The 18,225-nt window shown below is 39.4% G+C and overlaps 3 protein-coding genes across 3 annotated transcripts; 1 reads left to right on the top strand and 2 right to left on the bottom strand.

Annotated features, from left to right (window-relative positions):
* Positions 1–335: 335 nt before the first annotated feature.
* LOC146610517 (uncharacterized) lies at positions 336–1,828 on the bottom strand. Its single transcript, XM_085345044.1, has 2 exons — positions 1,568–1,828; positions 336–1,447 (listed from the first exon to the last, which is right to left on the bottom strand). Exons 1-2 carry the CDS (start codon positions 1,742–1,744, stop codon positions 854–856), a joined length of 771 nt encoding a protein of 256 aa, XP_085201170.1. The 5' UTR covers positions 1,745–1,828; the 3' UTR covers positions 336–853.
* Positions 1,829–3,092: 1,264 nt separating this feature from the next.
* On the top strand, positions 3,093–4,364 carry LOC146610516 (uncharacterized). The gene has a single exon (XM_085344995.1). The coding sequence runs from the start codon at positions 3,093–3,095 to the stop codon at positions 4,362–4,364; it is 1,272 nt and encodes a 423-aa protein (XP_085201121.1).
* A 2,085-nt stretch (positions 4,365–6,449) lies between these two features.
* mybl2a (MYB proto-oncogene like 2a) lies at positions 6,450–14,443 on the bottom strand. Its single transcript, XM_085345043.1, has 12 exons — positions 14,246–14,443; positions 10,952–11,054; positions 10,664–10,735; positions 10,473–10,565; positions 10,160–10,380; positions 9,953–10,073; positions 9,669–9,722; positions 9,296–9,534; positions 8,404–9,106; positions 7,941–8,183; positions 7,601–7,801; positions 6,450–7,479 (listed from the first exon to the last, which is right to left on the bottom strand). The coding sequence occupies exons 2-12, from the start codon at positions 11,051–11,053 to the stop codon at positions 6,886–6,888; spliced, it is 2,643 nt and encodes an 880-aa protein (XP_085201169.1). The 5' UTR covers position 11,054; positions 14,246–14,443; the 3' UTR covers positions 6,450–6,885.
* Positions 14,444–18,225: the final 3,782 nt, after the last annotated feature.

Raw genomic sequence — 18,225 nt, 5'->3', positions numbered from 1 at the left:
TAAAAATCTATGGTTTTGAGGAAAACAACAGCATCTATGAAAGTACATGAATTATTGATTAGGCTATTTGAAAATGGTGAAAGACAAGTCTGATAAAAAGCTGAAAAGATGCTGACACTGTTGTATTTCACGTTAGAATGAATGAAACAAAACTGTAATGCCTGAAAGAAATGTACAGTGGATTTCTCATTTGACTATAAAATATAAATGACTTTTGGGGTGGAGGGACTGAATAGCCAAATTCAATATAAAGATCTACTGTTCCATCACGTTTGGCAGCAAATATCTCATTTATCAGTGCATAGTGGAAATAAATAAGCATTCAACCTCTGATTTGACATTTTATTACTGTCTTAACAAAAGTTGCAGTCAGAAAACATGAAATTCTGCAAAAGAACGATACAAGCTGAACTCATTTTGGTTTGAAGTGAATCAGATGCCATTCATTCACCGACTCCATTTCTAATTTGCCATTTCCCAATCCAGTAGAGAGCTCTGACTTGAATCATGTGTGGAAGGGACAAAGTACAACTCTGAGCAGCACCGTACAGCACGCAGAGACAGTGTGCATCTCTATCGCTGCTGCAGGTATGAAGCTGTGAGGATCATTGACCAGAATGCGTCCTTTTAACAAACTGATGAAACCAGCTGTAACACAGGACTTGTTGTTTTGTTTTTTTAATGCAGACCAGCAAATGCGTTCTAGGAAGAAAGAGTCAGCTGATTCATTTGCTACAATATAAGAGGTATTAGCAGTTCACCCTCCTTCTTAGCGTATGGCACAGTTTTTAAAAGTAGAGGCAGAGTTTCTGTTTAATGCTGTGAAACCTCTGCCACACTCAGCTGTTATCCATCAGTGTTTAGCAGCCCGACTGGGCTTTTTAACAGTCTTCACTTTTACAGAGTTTTTGTATAGTAGCAGTCTCTCTGTGGTGTGAGGTGGCAAGCGGTTCCTTTTTGCTTTCACAATGCACGCAGCCATCGGACTGAAACGGTCAAAACCTCCAGATGTGGCGGGCACCGCCAGCAGCTTCTTGGCGAGGCCTTGGAGCTTCGGGAATCGAGAAGCACATTTCCAGTACTGAAGAGTAGAGTTGCTTTCCCACAGCGGTTCAGACAGGTACACGTCGAACTCTGACATCTTTAGAGTCTTTGCAGGCGGCTGAAGGAAGTTGAAGATGGACTTCCTCTTGAGGTCGTTTTCACTGATTTCAGGACAGTTGTTGTCTGAGCTGCCAGCACAAGTGTCCATCACGCCATCTGTCTGGCTTTCTTCTTTCACATCGTGCTCCAGCCCACTGCCTGTCTGATCTTTCTCTGCCTCAACAGTAGGAAATGTTGAGGCTTCCATGTTTTCTAATGTGGACTCAACAATGCTGCGAGCCTCAGATTTTGACGGAGGTGTTAGGAAATCATTCTGTTCATCCTGGTTGTCATCAGAAAACGGCTGCAAAAAAAATGGTTGTTTTAAATGTACACACATTTTTTTCCTATATCTACTCAACACGCATATTCAATTAAATATAAATCTACAGAAGTCCGCTATGCTTCTGGCCTAATTTGGTACCTGCAGTTTGATCCTAGGATCCAGCACAGCAGCTAGTATCATGTCCTTCTGGTGAATCACTGGCTGGAAGTGTGTGTAGAGGCCTGTGCGCAGGGCCTTGCAGAAGTGGGTGTAGTTGGTGACACAATTCTCCAAGGTTTTATCAAGTCCAATGAGGGACGGTATGATGAGAGACATAGTCACACCATTTCCCTGCAGGACCTACGATAGATAAGACACAAACATGGCATCCACAGTGAAGACATCGTGGACAGCGGAGAATCTCCCGGTGGTGGAGCAGACTGGGACAGAGTTCCACTGATGAAAAAGAGAGTCACGATGGATATTATAAAAATTAAATAAAAAAAGATTCAGACCAAAAGATTTGTGATCTACACAATCCAAGCTGATCAACGATAAGCTCAGTATTTTCATTTAATATATTTTTCATCTGCTTGAATGTTTCCTGCTTCACACAGTGCTCAACCTGCTAGATTTTTGTTTGTTATTCATTTATTTTAAATGTCTAATCTTATCTTTGAATCAAACATTCATACATATATACACTGTGTTCATTATAATAACATACATATATACTGTCAGACACCACTCTGACATTCCATTCATGCTCAGCTGAATATTAAAATGGACAAATATGTGTCATCTCTGCATACGCTATGATCATTATAGAATGACATGAAATATTAAAACTGAGCTTAATCTTCAACATAAGCAGTAGTCATATAAATTCATATACTCTTAAGCACAAATGGTGAAAGTTTTTCTGCAGAATAAGTAGCCTATTAGTTGTATCTGTATTGCGGTGTTCTGATAGTATGGCTTCTTATACTGAAGAAATGGATCTAAATAAATAACTAAATAAATCCTCCAGCACTCGTTATTGTCACCTATTGCTAATGTTTTGACGCTGCCAACCTCTCATACGCTGTAAGAATTTAATTCAACTGTTTATCACAGAAAAAGTGTGACTTGTAGGACACGTAACACTAGCGGGCATAATGTTAGCTTAATAGTCAGCTCAACAGCTGTTGTTAGCTCCGGACAAGTGACTACAACAGTAGCGATGAGCCCCGATGAACGGATCCGGGGGCGGATGGGCTCGTACATAAATGGATCGATCGGGGCGGGATACGGTGGGAAACGACAGATACCTTAAACTTGAAGACAGCCCAAGTAGAAGGATCGCTAAAGTCTGCTAAAAAAAGAAATCGCAATGCAAGTTGAACAAACTTGCAAAGACACAATATCAAATTGAACCCATTCTGGTACAAAATGACATCATAATAGACTGTCCTTTGAATGTCACGACGTTCGGCGATAACGTCACTTGAACTCCTTTGAAGACAGTTCTGGGGGCGGAGTCAGAGCCTATAAATATCCCTCGAGTACATACCTTGAACCCATAGATCGCTATAGTTCTGAACTAACAGTTTCCACTTGCGAACACTTTGTCTCATTGAGTAGATCATTTTTCAAACACAGAATAACACGTCGTATAAACTAAACTAAATACATTCATTTCAAAATGAGCTCCCTAAGCTACTTTGATATGCAGATGCTCAGAAATGAGATAGAAAATTACAAACAAGCTAAAAAACTTCAGCTTGAGGAAATCCAAGAAAAGAATTGTAGGATTTCAAGTCTTGAGGCATCTTTGAAAGAAGAGCAGGGACTGGTTGCAAAGATGAAAGAGGAGTCCAAAGAAATGCAGGTGCTCAGAAATGAGATAGAAAAGTACAAACAAGCTGAAAAGCTTCAGTTGGAGGAAATCGATGAAAAGAATTCTAAGATTTCAAGTCTTGAGGCATCTTTGAAAGAAGAGCAGGAACTGGTTGCGAAGATGACAGAGGAAACCAAATCCCAGCTAAGGTCCGCAGAGTCACAGAATGTAGCTCTCACAAACAAATATGAGGCAAAAATTCGGGCTCTTCATAAGGCAATCAAACACCTTGAAAATAAGTGTGCCACTGAAAAAACGATGCGGGACAAGAAAGAAAAGGAGGTGGAATCTCTGGTTGTCCTTAAAATCAAAAATGAGCAGGAAAAACAAGAACTCAAGATGAAGCTAAGCAAGACGACTGAGGAAAAAAATGAAACACTTAAAGAACTGCAGAAACAAAATGAGCAGCTTCAGACTGAGATTCAGAACAATGAGAAGTACATTCATCGTAATGACTTCCTTGAAAGAAGGATAGACGAGCTTCTTACACTACCTGGGGAGGTGTACTGCCGTCAACAGAAAGTTAAAAGTGTGGGGAAGAAAATTTCATCCCAAAAAAATAACATAGCCCGTCTGAAAACTGCTCAACAGCTGAAGGGACTTTATGACACACTCGGCCACACTGTGCAAGTCGAGAAAAAAGCCTCCCCAGAGCAGCAAAGAAAGGATGGGGATGAACAAATAGCCCGGAAAAAGGTGAGATTTGACCTGAGTAATGTGGAATACTTTCCATCCAAAGGCGACAATGAGCTGAAAGAACAACAGAAAGAAATTAGAGACCTTAAGGGTAAAACTGGTAACAAGCTTACCACATATGACAGTAAGCTAAAAGCAGTGCATGGCCTGCTACCTCCTATTTCCACTAGGGCCCGGTCTAAAACTGTAGACAACTCAAAGAAGCAGTCTGAGTCTAGGAGCTCACTCAACCTCAAGTCCACTGTTACTCCCAAGGCAGAAGAAGAAATGTTTCATCCCCATTCACCTGAACTTACTTCCCAGTCAACTCTACGTAGAGTATACAATCCTGCTACAAAACTACTCAAGCGCCGGCCTTCAGCCAAACCCAACCACATCTAAAAAATCCTCCTACCAGTTCTCACACTGACTCCAAAGAAATAATCAGCTTTTAAGCTGGTTAAAAAATATCTATTTCTTTGTTTCCAAAGTCAAAATAAATCACAAAGAGACAATATCAGAAAAAAATTTAATACCCGCCCATCCTGAGGGTATATTACATCCGTAACCCAGGAGAGGCTGTATTTGCTATAACATCATAAATGTAAGACAATAAGGACATCTCTGCATGTGTGAGGAAGTGACATGCATTTCATCTATGTCGCTTCATCACCCCCAACCGGTCGAGGTAGATGGCCGCCCCTCACTGAGCCTGGTTCTACTGAAGGTTTCTTCCTATTAAAAGGGAGTTTTTCCTTCCCACTGTCGCCAAGTGCTTGCTCATAGGGGATCTTCGGATTGTTGGGTTTTCTCTGCATTATTGTAGGGATGTTAACTTGCAATATTATATAATATTGCAAGTTAACATCCCTACAATCTCTGCGTTATTGTAGGGATGTTACCCTAAAGTTTTAAAATTGGCACAAATAAAATTGATGTGAACTGAATTTTTCTTTTGATGTGTACAAGTGGTTGTATTTGAGTACTTTTGATCTGCTTTTATTCACTACTACGCACACACTGGCTTCAAAAATACAAAGTGATGGCAGTCCCCATGAAAAGGGAATTTTGGCTTCATTTTTGTACAGTGGCAGGAAGTGGAGTGAGGTTATTAAAATAGGCTGTTCTCAGCTATTTTTAAAGCTACATTTTAGTTAGTTTTTAGTTAGCGAACCTTTAGTTACTGTGGCCAAATACATATTTCATTTTTTAAAGTAAACACATTCTCAGTCACTCGCAGTCAGACATTGAGCAAAAGCACATGTTCGGTAGCTAATCCTTGTATTTACCCTGACTAACAAAATATCTCTGCTGAAGTCACTGAGATGGTTTATATGAGAAACAGAAATGTTACTGGCCTGATCAGTCACTAGGCAATGTTGCCGTTACTGTACCTTTAGGAGTTACACAGTCAGAGCAACATGCTGGACTCTTCTTTAGCTCCTCTGCAGAGCCCATTATTAAATATGTGCAAACAGCAGCATGTTTCTGGCTCCCTCCACACATGGTCAAGGTCAGGTTTATTGATCGAGCACATTTCCAACAGCCCATGCTGCACAACTTGCTTTACAAACTAGAATGCAACTAAAACAAGTAAAATGCACTACAATGACGCAATAAAATATAAATGAATAATAACACTAAAATAAAATAGAATGCATTTAAATTACTTATTGGCAGCTGATTTGACGCAGTTTCAACTGAAGATGAATCAATGAGAGGATTAAAAAAAATGTTCTCACAGTTTTCTTCAGTCGCAAACTGTCTTTAATATCAGACATATTCCAATATTCCAGTTTCTAGCAGATATCTCAGTTTCTTGATAACACAGCTGATACATACTCCAATGTTTAATGCAAGCAAAAACTTTTTGAATGCTTCTCAGAGGAGATCACAGCACTCATAACACTGGTTTTAATTTTCAACACATTATCGGTCTTTACCGCAGTAAAATCAGGTAGCTGTCATTCAATGCCAACATCAGCCTACCTGACAAAGCCAAACTAAATGAAGCTTTTCCATCAACTTCCATCAGACATTATAGTTTATCCAAGCAAAATGTTTTCTTTTTAAAAATCTATGGTTTTGAGGAAAACAACAGCATCTATGAAAGTACATGAATTATTGATTAGGCTATTTGAAAATGGTGAAAGACAAGTCTGATAAAAAGCTGAAAAGATGCTGACACTGTTGTATTTCACGTTAGAATGAATGAAACAAAACTGTAATGCCTGAAAGAAATGTACAGTGGATTTCTCATTTGACTATAAAATATAAATGACTTTTGGGGTGGAGGGACTGAATAGCCAAATTCAATATAAAGATCTACTGTTCCATCACGTTTGGCAGCAAATATCTCATTTATCAGTGCATAGTGGAAATAAATAAGCATTCAACCTCTGATTTGACATTTTATTACTGTCTTAACAAAAGTTGTAGTCAGAAAACATGAAATTCTGCAAAAGAACGATACAAGCTGAACTCATTTTGGTTTGAAGTGAATCAGATGCCATTCATTCACCGACTCCATTTCTAATTTGCCATTTCCCAATCCAGTAGAGAGCTCTGACTTGAATCATGTGTGGAAGGGACAAAGTACAACTCTGAGCAGCACCGTACAGCACGCAGAGACAGTGTGCATCTCTATCGCTGCTGCAGGTATGAAGCTGTGAGGATCATTGACCAGAATGCGTCCTTTTAACAAACTGATGAAACCAGCTGTAACACAGGACTTGTTGTTTTGTTTTTTTAATGCAGACCAGCAAATGCGTTCTAGGAAGAAAGAGTCAGCTGATTCATTTGCTACAATATAAGAGGTATTAGCAGTTCACCCTCCTTCTTAGCGTATGGCACAGTTTTTAAAAGTAGAGGCAGAGTTTCTGTTTAATGCTGTGAAACCTCTGCCACACTCAGCTGTTATCCATCAGTGTTTAGCAGCCCGACTGGGCTTTTTAACAGTCTTCACTTTTACAGAGTTTTTGTATAGTAGCAGTCTCTCTGTGGTGTGAGGTGGCAAGCGGTTCCTTTTTGCTTTCACAATGCACGCAGCCATCGGACTGAAACGGTCAAAACCTCCAGATGTGGCGGGCACCGCCAGCAGCTTCTTGGCGAGGCCTTGGAGCTTCGGGAATCGAGAAGCACATTTCCAGTACTGAAGAGTAGAGTTGCTTTCCCACAGCGGTTCAGACAGGTACACGTCGAACTCTGACATCTTTAGAGTCTTTGCAGGCGGCTGAAGGAAGTTGAAGATGGACTTCCTCTTGAGGTCGTTTTCACTGATTTCAGGACAGTTGTTGTCTGAGCTGCCAGCACAAGTGTCCATCACGCCATCTGTCTGGCTTTCTTCTTTCACATCGTGCTCCAGCCCACTGCCTGTCTGATCTTTCTCTGCCTCAACAGTAGGAAAAGTTGAGGCTTCCATGTTTTCTAATGTGGACTCAACAATGCTGCGAGCCTCAGATTTTGACGGAGGTGTTAGGAAATCATTCTGTTCATCCTGGTTGTCATCAGAAAACGGCTGCAAAAAAAAATGGTTGTTTTAAATGTACACACATTTTTTTCCTTTATCTACTCAACACGCATATTCAATTAAATATAAATCTACAGAAGTCCACTATGCTTCTGGCCTAATTTGGTACCTGCAGTTTGATCCTAGGATCCAGCACAGCAGCTAGTATCATGTCCTTCTGGTGAATCACTGGCTGGAAGTGTGTGTAGAGGCCTGTGCGCAGGGCCTTGCAGAAGTGGGTGTAGTTGGTGACACAATTCTCCAAGGTTTTATCAAGTCCAATGAGGGACGGTATGATGAGAGACATAGTCACACCATTTCCTTGCAGGACCTACGATAGATAAGACACAAACATGTCTTCTATTAAAGACCCCGTTCACATTTCTTCTTAGCCTGATTATGGGATTACTGAACAAAAGGTTACACATGTAGATTTGGAAATTCCATTATAGAGAAACTTGCTCTGTTACCTGTAAAGCCTCCTCAAAGGGCTCAAGAAGACCTAGAATGTCAATCACTTGTTCCCTCTTAACCATGACCAGTGGTGGGGCGCTGGCTGTGTCACTAGCCTCTATGCGTGCCTGGGCCAGGAGAGTCATGATGGAGCTCCAGACAGACTCCTGGACCATTCGCCGTAATGATAGCATCATGGAGTTCCAACGACAGTTGCTAGAGGAAGGGCACAAAGACACATTGTACTCCTTCATCAAAACCTAATTTAAAAGAAAAAAGAGAAAAAGGGCAAAAATAATCTTGTTAACAGAGCTCAGGTCTGCATCTTTTCTGTAAAACATTTGCCACATTACACTAAATAATGTAAGCAAGAGGAAACATCTCTTAAATTCTGTTTTTCTCCCTCGCAATGAAAATGAATATATTGAAACCCAGCTTTAAATACCTTGGAAATAACATTTAAATCCTTTAGTCTCATACCTCGCTCCAGTAGGGGCTGCTCTTGAAGAAAGCCACCACATTGTGGACCTGTGAGAGCAGGTTCTCTACTACTCTTGAATTTCTTAAGGCATCCCTAATCACTATCTGCAGTGTCCTGGCAGCACATGTAGTCCTTGTCCCCATCTGCAGCTCGGAAAAAGGGGACTCTGCTTCAGACATTTGGTCTGACAGAAAGGCCAGCACTTCATCTCCATCCGGTTCTCCTCTATTGGACGTGCACATAATCTTGTAGTCGCAGAACAAGTTGTTTGTAGCTAGGGCTTCTTTAGCCTGGTTGGCAAGGACGTAGCCGATGCTGCGAGGAAAGATCCCGTAGCTGAGCAGCACACCTTCGAGCTCCCTGGACACACAAGTGCTGAGGTTTTTGTGGCTGACATGACGGAAGGCCACAATAGGACGGCGGAGCTGCCAGGAATCACTGATAAAGTGAAGCTGGACAACAACAATGGGATCCTCTACTGGCAGGGTTTGAGCCCCTGCCCAGAGATCAACGGTGACATGAATGGCACTTTCACCATCTTTCATTGTGGCAAGGCAGGATTTAAGATCACGGATGAGCTGAGGCTTGATGGCTCGTTCCACCTCGTCATAAAGCTGCAGGGCCACTGCGCGCTGGGATAGCTTGTTGTACTCAGGGCTGATCGTACTCATGAAAGACCTGAAGCCAGCCCCTTCAACAAAGCTGTGCGGAATAAAGTGAATCATACATTTAATGATATACAGTAAATATTAATTCAATATATAAAAGCCTTTACAAAGTTTTCAACATAACCACAGAGTGACAAGAAAATTGCATTGACTTAAGGATTACCAAACCTCCTTCAGTGAATCACAAACCAACACTATCTCAACTATCAGCAGAAGAACTCACCTGAGGGGCAACATGTCCTCAGCAATCATCCTTAGTGCTGCATCAGCAAACTTTTTCTGATCCACCTGCACGGCTGGTGGTGCGGTGCCAGAGCTGGGACTGGATTTTGAGCAGGGGAGAAAAGAATTGCTGAGGGAGGAAGACTCTCTCTTTGATGTAGACCTCTGCGGAGGTGGAGCAGCAGTCTTCTGCTTGGCTTTATGGTGCTCCTTGTCCTGCATTGACTTCTCAGGCCTGAGCTGCAGCAGAGCAAAACGCACAATAGGTAAACCAAACTTGTCGGATGAGAACAGCTTGTGTGAAATCCTGAAAGATTTAGGTATTTATGAATTCCTAAATCTTTTCTTCAGAAATACAGCTATAGCAAGCTCACCACTTCAGGAGTTACTGGTTCGGCATCTAAAACAACGTCACATTTGAAATCCACCTGTAACACATCATGTAATATTAATTCACAATTAACAATATCAAAGTTTACTGTAACTTAAAACTGCAGGAAAAATGGTAGTTTAGTGACATTAAAAACAAGCAGCTTTGAATTTTTTGAGCTGGCTATGTCCCAGTATAAAATCTATCTAACAATACTGGCATATCTCATCAGTTATAACTGAAAATGAAGCCTTAAAAAGTATGAACTACATCCAATAAGCACTGTACCTCTCCATCCACAAATTGCTGAATATCAATGGAAATGCTTTGAGCAGCATCTCTAAAGAAGCCCAGCTCTGCTTTACGTTTGATGGTCGAATTCCAATGATTCTTCACAGAATTGTCAGACCTGCCAGAAAAAAATAAATAAATAAATTGCATTTTGACTGCTAACCATATTTTAAAAATTCAGTCATTGCTAGCTAACTGGCCCACCTTCCTGGGAGCAGCCTGGAAATCTCAGTCCACCGGTTTCCCAGAATGGAGTGGGCTTTATAGATGATGAGATCCTCTTCATCAGTCCAGCAGCTCTTACTGATCATTGGGTCGAGGTGATTGTGCCAGCGATCACGGCACTGCTTCCCCAATCGACCCTTTAGATGCTTTGAAATTAGAGTCCAGTGCTTGGTGCCATACTTGGCCACAAGCTCTACTATCTATCCAGAGAAAAATACAAAAGTAAAAACAGAATTTAAATAACAAAAAAAGGAAAATATCCAAACTAAAACCATGTTTTTCATTTTCCCACCTTTTCATCTTCCTCTTTGGACCAGAAGCCTTTAATTAAGTCAGGATCCAGATATTTTCGCCAGCGGTGCATACACTGGTATTCTGTTCGCCCCTGTACAAGGAACAAGACATGTCACGCTGTATTAAGTCAGAATTCACTGCTGTTATTCATCTTATTCTTGAACAATGTCTGCATGTACCAAAACTTACTGGTAAAAAACTAGCAATAGTTTTCCAATCTTTTTTTCCAATGTTGCAGACCAGAATTTTGAGATTTTCATCCTAAATGTCAGAGAAAATAAGTCCAAACACAGTACATGGGTTACCATCAAAACATTACAACGACATTTACAGATACTGAGTTAGCCAGGTAGTTAATTAATATGAGCCAAAAAACAACCAACAATATGACATTAGTAACAGTAACTGAATAAATTATGTGAAAATCAAGATGCTGTAGGAAGAGAAAAGGTTGTCCTGAGACTTCTTTCAACTTACCTCTTCCTGAGTCCATTTGACTTGACACCTGGTACCGTCCTTATTTTCTACTAAATCTGAGTCAGTGTCAAAGCATAGATTATCATCTCCCTCATCGTCCATGCTGCAAACACAAAGATAACCAATAACTCAAACATAAATATTTTACTTTATTTAAATTTCCCAGTGCAAGTGCAAAGACACACAAGAGAGCTCAGATGTCTCAGCGATGAACACTGACTATGACATGGTTGACATTAAACCCAAACAAATAACTCCAGAGCCATCATTTACAATACACTCAGTACTGTCTGCAGCATATGCAGCAGAGTACAATTCACAGTTGAGCAGACTGTGATCTTAAGGACAAGTTAACAAACAATGACTTCATTGCTATTTTCAATAGATCTCTGAAATACTCCATGTAAATAGAGAATATGAATTCATATATAGATATCTGAATTTATGTTAATCCCTAAAGATCCAGTATCAACTGAGATCTACATTTTTGCAAGTCAATACCAAAATCTATTGTAAATGTAACAGATATTAAAAATGAAGGCACTAAGAATGAAGTATGCAAGTGTTGGCATATTTGTTGTTTGAACTTTAAAAATCACATAAGATGTGTCAAAGTTATTAAAGAAAATAAACTACAGAGCAAATTAACAGCAAAATCTTTTTCGACATACATATCTAAGTCACGTCAGCTAAAGAGCTGTCTAATAACTATGGTTAAAAAAAAGAAAAGAAAAAATATCCAGTGAGCAATTGTTCTTAGAGCAAAATTGCCTTGTTGATACTAGAGGTTCAAGTAGAATAGCCAAACGGTTTCAAGCTGATAGGAAGGCAACATTAACTCAAGCACCCGCTACAATTGGGAATGCAAGCATATCAAACCTTGAAGCAGATGGGCTAAGGCAGCAGGCCACCACATGAGGTGCCACTCCTGAGAGCTAAGAACAGAAAACTGAGGCCAAAACTGGACAGAAAATTGGAACAATGTTGCAGCATTCAAAAATTATGGTCAGAATAAAGTATTCACATGAAATGATGCTTCCTGCTTTGTATTACCTAAGCCTTTTTCTCTTAGTACCTACTTGACTTCACTCAGTTAAGGTTGATTTCAATTACAATTGAGTACCACCTCAATGTGCTACGGGTCGTTGCAGTAATGTCACCGAAAGTCCCATGATGTTGTTTGTATGCAACACAAACACAATGCAATAATGGAGGACGTCGAGACAACGGTATATCTGCTGCTTGGTGTATGCCTTTTAAAAATGGCGGCTCTGTGAAAAAGTCGCGACACCACTGACTGACCGATCATTGGCATGCAGTCAGTTGCTGTTACATTTTCAGATCGACTCAGCTCACTTGGAACCCCAGCCGAGCAAGTACTAATAAAGTACCTGGTATCAGATACTACCACCTAATGGAAAACCCTAAAAACCAGGTCAAGTTAAGCTGAGTAGGTACTAGTGGAAAAGAGGCATTAGTACCAACTGAGAACTATTTAAATGCCACAGCCTACCTCTGTATTTCTGCTGACCATGGCCATCCCTTTATGAACACAGTCTACCCATCTTCTGATGGCTGCTTTCATAAAGATGACCAAAAAGCTCAAATCATCTCAAACTGTTTTCTTTTTTTCCTCTTAAAAAAAGGGAGTTTTTCTTTCCTAATGTCACCAAAGTGCTAGCTCATAGAGGGTCACATGATTGTTGCAGTTTTCTTCGTTTCTTCTGTATTATTGTATGGTCTTGACCTAACAATATAAAGTTCCTTGAGGCAACTGTTGTTGTGATTAAGGGCTATATAAATTAAACTGAAGTGCATTGAAATCAAATGGCCTCCACAATTTCCAGACATCAATCCAACAGACAACCTTTTGAATGTGGTGGAATGGGAACCTCGTCGATGTGCAGCAGACAAATATGCACTAACTGTGTGGTACTTTGTGCTTCCAATTCAATATAAACCAAAATCTCTGAGGAATGTTTCCAGCATCTTGTTGAATTTGTGCCAGAAGGAATTAAGGCAGCCGAGGAAAAAAGGGGGTCTAAACCAGGACTAGCAAGGTGTACTCAAAAAAGTGCCCTAGAAATTTCATTATCTGTCTCTAAAGCAAGCAACCCATCAGTGATATTTTGCAATTTAAATAGAGCAACTGTTTGATACAGAAGTAACCTTAATGTCAAAATTAATTAAAGAAAAAAGTAAGTAACACAATATAGTCGTCTGTAATGCTCTTAACCTAAGCAGTCACCATTGGGATATCTAATAATAACTACAGTGTAAATGGGTTGGAATGAATTTCATTCATTTATTGAGTACATTTCAAATATAACACACATAGAGTAATTATTTATTGACTGGTAAAGTTGATTTTTGAGTCTTAATTCTACCTTCTCTCTAAGGAAATTATCTGGATTACAGCTGCTCCAAGACAGTAACAGTAACAGACTACACTATTTAAATAATACAATATGTTACAGAGTTTACAAATTGAAGAAATAGCACTAATATGTAAAATTGCTCAATTACACAATATCAAAATATCAGCACATTATCACAGATCTAACTGCTGTATTTCACCTGCTCTCCAGCAACCAGTTAAACAAGCATGCATGCTATTCAGCTAAGAGCTAACAACTTCCCACAGCTAAGTAGCTAACATTAGCTTCTGCCAACCCAACAATTAAATCGCCGTGAAAACAAATTGTTACCTTATATATCTACAACAGTACATTGTGCGACTCTCGAAACAAAGTTATTGCAATTGATCGAACAAAAATATAACGCAAAGCTGCAGAACTTACATTTAAACTTGGTTGCAACTTCAAGCTAACTCTCTGATAGCAGATCCAGTGAGCACACTTGAGAAAACGTTAGCTGTTAATTTAGCAAGTAGAGCGCCTCTAGCGGCGCTTGTGCGGGATAAAAACAAGCCTGCCCAATGCAACGCTTTCATCAGGAGTGGAAGTCGTAACAGGCACATTTAGCCGACACGAAAGCAGAGATAACGCGGACATGTTTAAATAAATCTAACATTGTGTAAGTGCTTCTGGAAAACAGTCGCGTTCAGCCCTTCCAGCTCACAACTTGACGGCATTGGAGGAAATCACAGTTTCACTCACTGCCATAAACACAAACAAGCTCTGCAACTGCGTGATAAATATAACGACAAATAAAATATTCTTTTGTGAAACATTTCCAGCTATCGCAGAGTATCATATACCTATATATTGCTTGTTTGTTTATTTTTTAAAGACACCAAGAATATACACACACATGCACATTTCTCACACTTACCTGCGCGATATAACTCCTCTGTCCCTTCAGTCCCCCGGTCCCGATGAAGACCCGAAATTAGCAACCACAATAAATCATTGTTTCCATGTAATATATGCTTAATGCGGTTTGTATTGGTTATCTACAGACAGTAACAGGGAGCTGCTGGCGTTTTATCAGTTGAAATTTAGCCGGGACGATATACTAAAGGTCTGTTCAAGAGCACCACTGCTGCAGAGCTGCTACACACATTTCCCGGAAACGACCCATGTGAGCTGCTGCTAACGGCTGCTCAAAAGACAGGCTGGTTACACTGCATGCACGACTTCGGCTTTAACATTTGTAAAAGGACTTTAAGAAAATAAAAAGCCCACATCAAAACATTAATGTACCACTGAATATATTCTAACGTAATAATAACTTCCTCATAAAACCTTTAGTGGGGCACTTGGTAGGCTAATTGTTATGCAGCTGTTTCAATAACGTTCTGCCTGTAATGTCTTTAAAATGGCAAATACTACTTGTGCTTGCTAAAAATGGACATTTTAAGATAAGAAAGCCTCCTTTTAAAGTTATAATAACGTTTTGATGATTACCATTGCCATTTATGTAAATGTATATAACGCACATTGTTATCAAAAGATAGCGTCAAAATAATAAGAGATTAACTTCATCCATTATTAAATTAATTTCATTTTAAGATCCATGTAAATACCTTGTCTATGGCAAGAGTTTAAGTCCCCTATTTATGGGGATAATTGTTTTGTTTATGTCATGGCGTTGTATTATATCTTAAAATCTCTTATTCATTTTCAATTCAATTCAGTTTTATTTTGTAAGGTAAAGACTCTACAATATATATATATATTTTTTAAAACCCTCAACAATCACATGACCCTCTATGAGCAACCACCTGGTGACAGAGGGAAGGAAGAACTCCCTTTCAAACTACAAGCAGCACCAGAATCAGCCTGTCCTATGAATACATATCATGCAACTATGTTTTACTGTATGACCGGTTCTTATTTGTTTATACACCAGTTTCCACAGGAAGCATACAAGTGCTCCACAAATTCATGTTAAGCCTTTTCCTTATTTTTATCAAGTATGTGCTTTTACAAAGGTAGATGCTCAAAATAAACATGACCAAATTCTAAACCTTTGGCTTTGGCTGTCCTCAATATGTTTACCCCAGACAGCCAGGCAGATCTGGGAGAAGCACAGAAGCCCTATCCACCAACAGTTCGAATATTCTGCTTACTAGAGGTAGCCTATCCAAAGAAAGTTGGCTTAAAGGGAGAGTGAAGAGAGCTAAAATGATTTATTTCATAGCCCAGATGAACCCAGGACCTACACCAAAGCCCAGGATCAGATTAATAAAGATTATTTTGAATTGTGAACCAGGTAAACCGCTCTATAAGACTGGAACGAAGTAAAGATGGAGGCTGAAATTAGTGTTTTTATTTTTTAATTTAAAAAAAGGCGTGATAATAAATATCATTATTTACGGCATGTTTATGTTGTTTTATCCTCCCTAATATTTATTTATTGGTTATCAATTTACCTAAAGCAAGTTTGATGTCTACACCCTTATGAGGATGCCGGTGGATGATAAGGTGTCGTCCAAAATTCACCCTTTGCAGCAGTGTTGCTCAGGAACCACTGGCTCCTCATCGTTGGTGCAGTTTCACACTGTGTGTTTCCTATAATTTATAAAGTTTATATGTTTGCAGTGTTGAATTAAAAAAAAACTGTTTCAGTGTTTATGTTGGATCCTGTATTTTCAGCTTAAGGTCACACTGAAATCCAAAGAAGACTCTGGGACACGACAGGTTCTGTTGTCCACATAATGATACTGAGAACCATATAAGTTGCAAACATGTTTCTGTGTGTACACTGCACCCCTTTGACTTCTGCTTGAGTGAGCAGTGTTCACGTGCAGTGTTGGTGATTTTTGACCACTAAGTGGGGCACTTCTACCAAGGTGATGGCGAGCTGTTAATAACTCTCAACTTTCCTCAGTGAGGTGAACATGTTTCACTGTTGGATTAATAATTTATCTGTTAATCTCACCTGAAAAATTGAAAAAATAATGAGTCTCTGGTGGTTAATGTGACCACAGCTTGCAGCGCTTCACTTAGATAAGTTTGTGGTGATATAATAAAAAGCATAAAGTGATGAAATCTGAGAAGATACGATCGGTGATGAAAAAGAGACAAAGCCTCCATCATATACAGATGACTCACCCAAGGCTGTCAGTTAAAGCTTGTTGTATATGAAATCTTTTGGAGAATAAATGAATATCCAGAATCAATGAAAGACTTCCTTTGCTCTTTTAATTATTCACTGTTATATCAGTTTGATAAACGCAGTTATTGTTTTATTATGTTACATTGCTTTGTTGATACCAATTGTTTATTGTGCAGCTTCTAACTGTGTTTTTAGTTTTTCTTGGAAAGCACTTTGTTAACTTGCTATAAAAGTGTAATATCTGGATTATCTGGCTAACAGTATGTCGTATATTACATATCTATTACATAACCAGTTTTCCAACATGTCATCGCTTACACTGAAATTACAATACTATGGCATTTCCCTCTTTACAGTCATGGACATTCCCACTTTGAATACATGTGGAAGCTGAGTGCCGTTGTGGCTCAGTAGCAATAACCAGAAATAGGAAAGCACAGCAGAGTCTTTACTTTACCTATGAAGCCCAGGGATGGAACTGGAGACAATCCTATTCTATATTTAATTTTGTTTCCTGATTTTTTTGTCTTTTCCCAATGAAAACATTTTGACATGTCCACTTAGGTAGAAGCTATAGGCCTGTAAAAGCCATCTTCTTCTCCTGCTTTGCAAAGTGAGAAATGTCTCCAATCTATCTGCATCTCCTCAGTTCAACAACTGCAAGTTTGTTTGTTTGTTTGTTTGTTTGTTTTTCCACTGTCATAACTGCTCTCTCACAACTGAAAAAGAAAGCAGGCAAAAACAATCAACCAATGAGAATCATTGGATCGATGACGAGTTGAGCAGAGTTATGTTTATGTAATAAAATAAAATGTGGTGCCAAAAGGACTTTGAAGCAATTGTGTGGTGGCGCATGTCATTTCAAACGTGTTGCACAATAACTTCCAGTCTGTATGACTTTCACCTGTGCTTTGTCTTTATTCATGTCTAAGTAGAAGTAATATTGTATTTACCAATCCCAAACGTAAGAGATGTGGGCTTTTAAATTTAATTGCATGGAAAGATAATCAGAAATTATTATATTCGGACTTCAAAAATAGCAAAATTCCAAATCATATCCAAGCTGTTTATTAAAAAAATAATGTCTTCTGTATAAAACTTCAGTACTACCTGCTGAGTGTGTTTTCTGCTTCTGGATTTAGAGGTTGCCTTTAGGATCTCTTTATGGATGAATACGTTTTGTTGAAACATAGTCGCACCAAAACATAAATTCAGCACAAGAAGCTATCACTGTCTTACAGTAAGGAAACTGTTGCTTTAAAGGAGGGTGACCATGACTGCTGATTGATTGCATCACAGACTCTGGTCCACTGAATCCCTCATTTGTTATACAGGTCTGTTCTACTTTTGACCTTTTTTTAAAGTCTTCAATCCCACGTTAACCTCTGATTCAATCTTTAGTAGATAAACCCTGTCGCAGGTCACCACCAGGAAGAGCTTGACATTTTTACATGCTGGTCGACGACTGAAGTGAATGATCAAAAACATAGTTCGGTCACGTTAAACGATGCAAGCAAAAGAACACGTAAATATTTTGGCAAATATTTGAGTTATTAACACGCATAGGTGGATTTTTGCTAATGTTGGTTTCGGTCACGTATGGCGCCGCTGCTGGCAGCGTGACCCAGCAGTTCCTGTGTTTACAAGATCTGATGGTGAGCGGCAGCTCGGCACACAGCTTTACAACTTTAAAGGTCTGACCAGAATTTGACCCCTACGAGCAATAGACCATTTGTAGATTTAGAGGAAAA

Source organism: Diplotaxodon limnothrissa, linkage group LG20 (genome assembly GCF_057381915.1).
Source record: "Diplotaxodon limnothrissa isolate DT_005_m linkage group LG20, D_limnothrissa_male_GT1.1, whole genome shotgun sequence".
NCBI lineage: Eukaryota > Metazoa > Chordata > Actinopteri > Cichliformes > Cichlidae > Diplotaxodon > Diplotaxodon limnothrissa.
Note: the sequence above shows the minus strand (reverse complement) of the source record. Positions and strands in the feature narration are given on the sequence as shown.

Excerpts from the sequence above, each read along its gene's own strand:
- LOC146610517 (XM_085345044.1), bottom strand. The coding sequence starts at position 1,744 with ATGTCTCTCATCATACCGTCCCTCATTGGACTTGATAAAACCTTGGAG. Across the intron at positions 1,448-1,567 it reads ATCCTAGGATCAAACTGCAG|CCGTTTTCTGATGACAACCA; the intron begins GTACCAAATTAG and ends TTTTTTTTGCAG.
- mybl2a (XM_085345043.1), bottom strand. The coding sequence starts at position 11,053 with ATGGACGATGAGGGAGATGATAATCTATGCTTTGACACTGACTCAGAT. Across the intron at positions 10,381-10,472 it reads CCAAAGAGGAAGATGAAAAG|ATAGTAGAGCTTGTGGCCAA; the intron begins GTGGGAAAATGA and ends TTCTCTGGATAG. Across the intron at positions 10,074-10,159 it reads TCCAGGCTGCTCCCAGGAAG|GTCTGACAATTCTGTGAAGA; the intron begins GTGGGCCAGTTA and ends TTTTTCTGGCAG.
- LOC146610516 (XM_085344995.1), top strand. The coding sequence starts at position 3,093 with ATGAGCTCCCTAAGCTACTTTGATATGCAGATGCTCAGAAATGAGATA.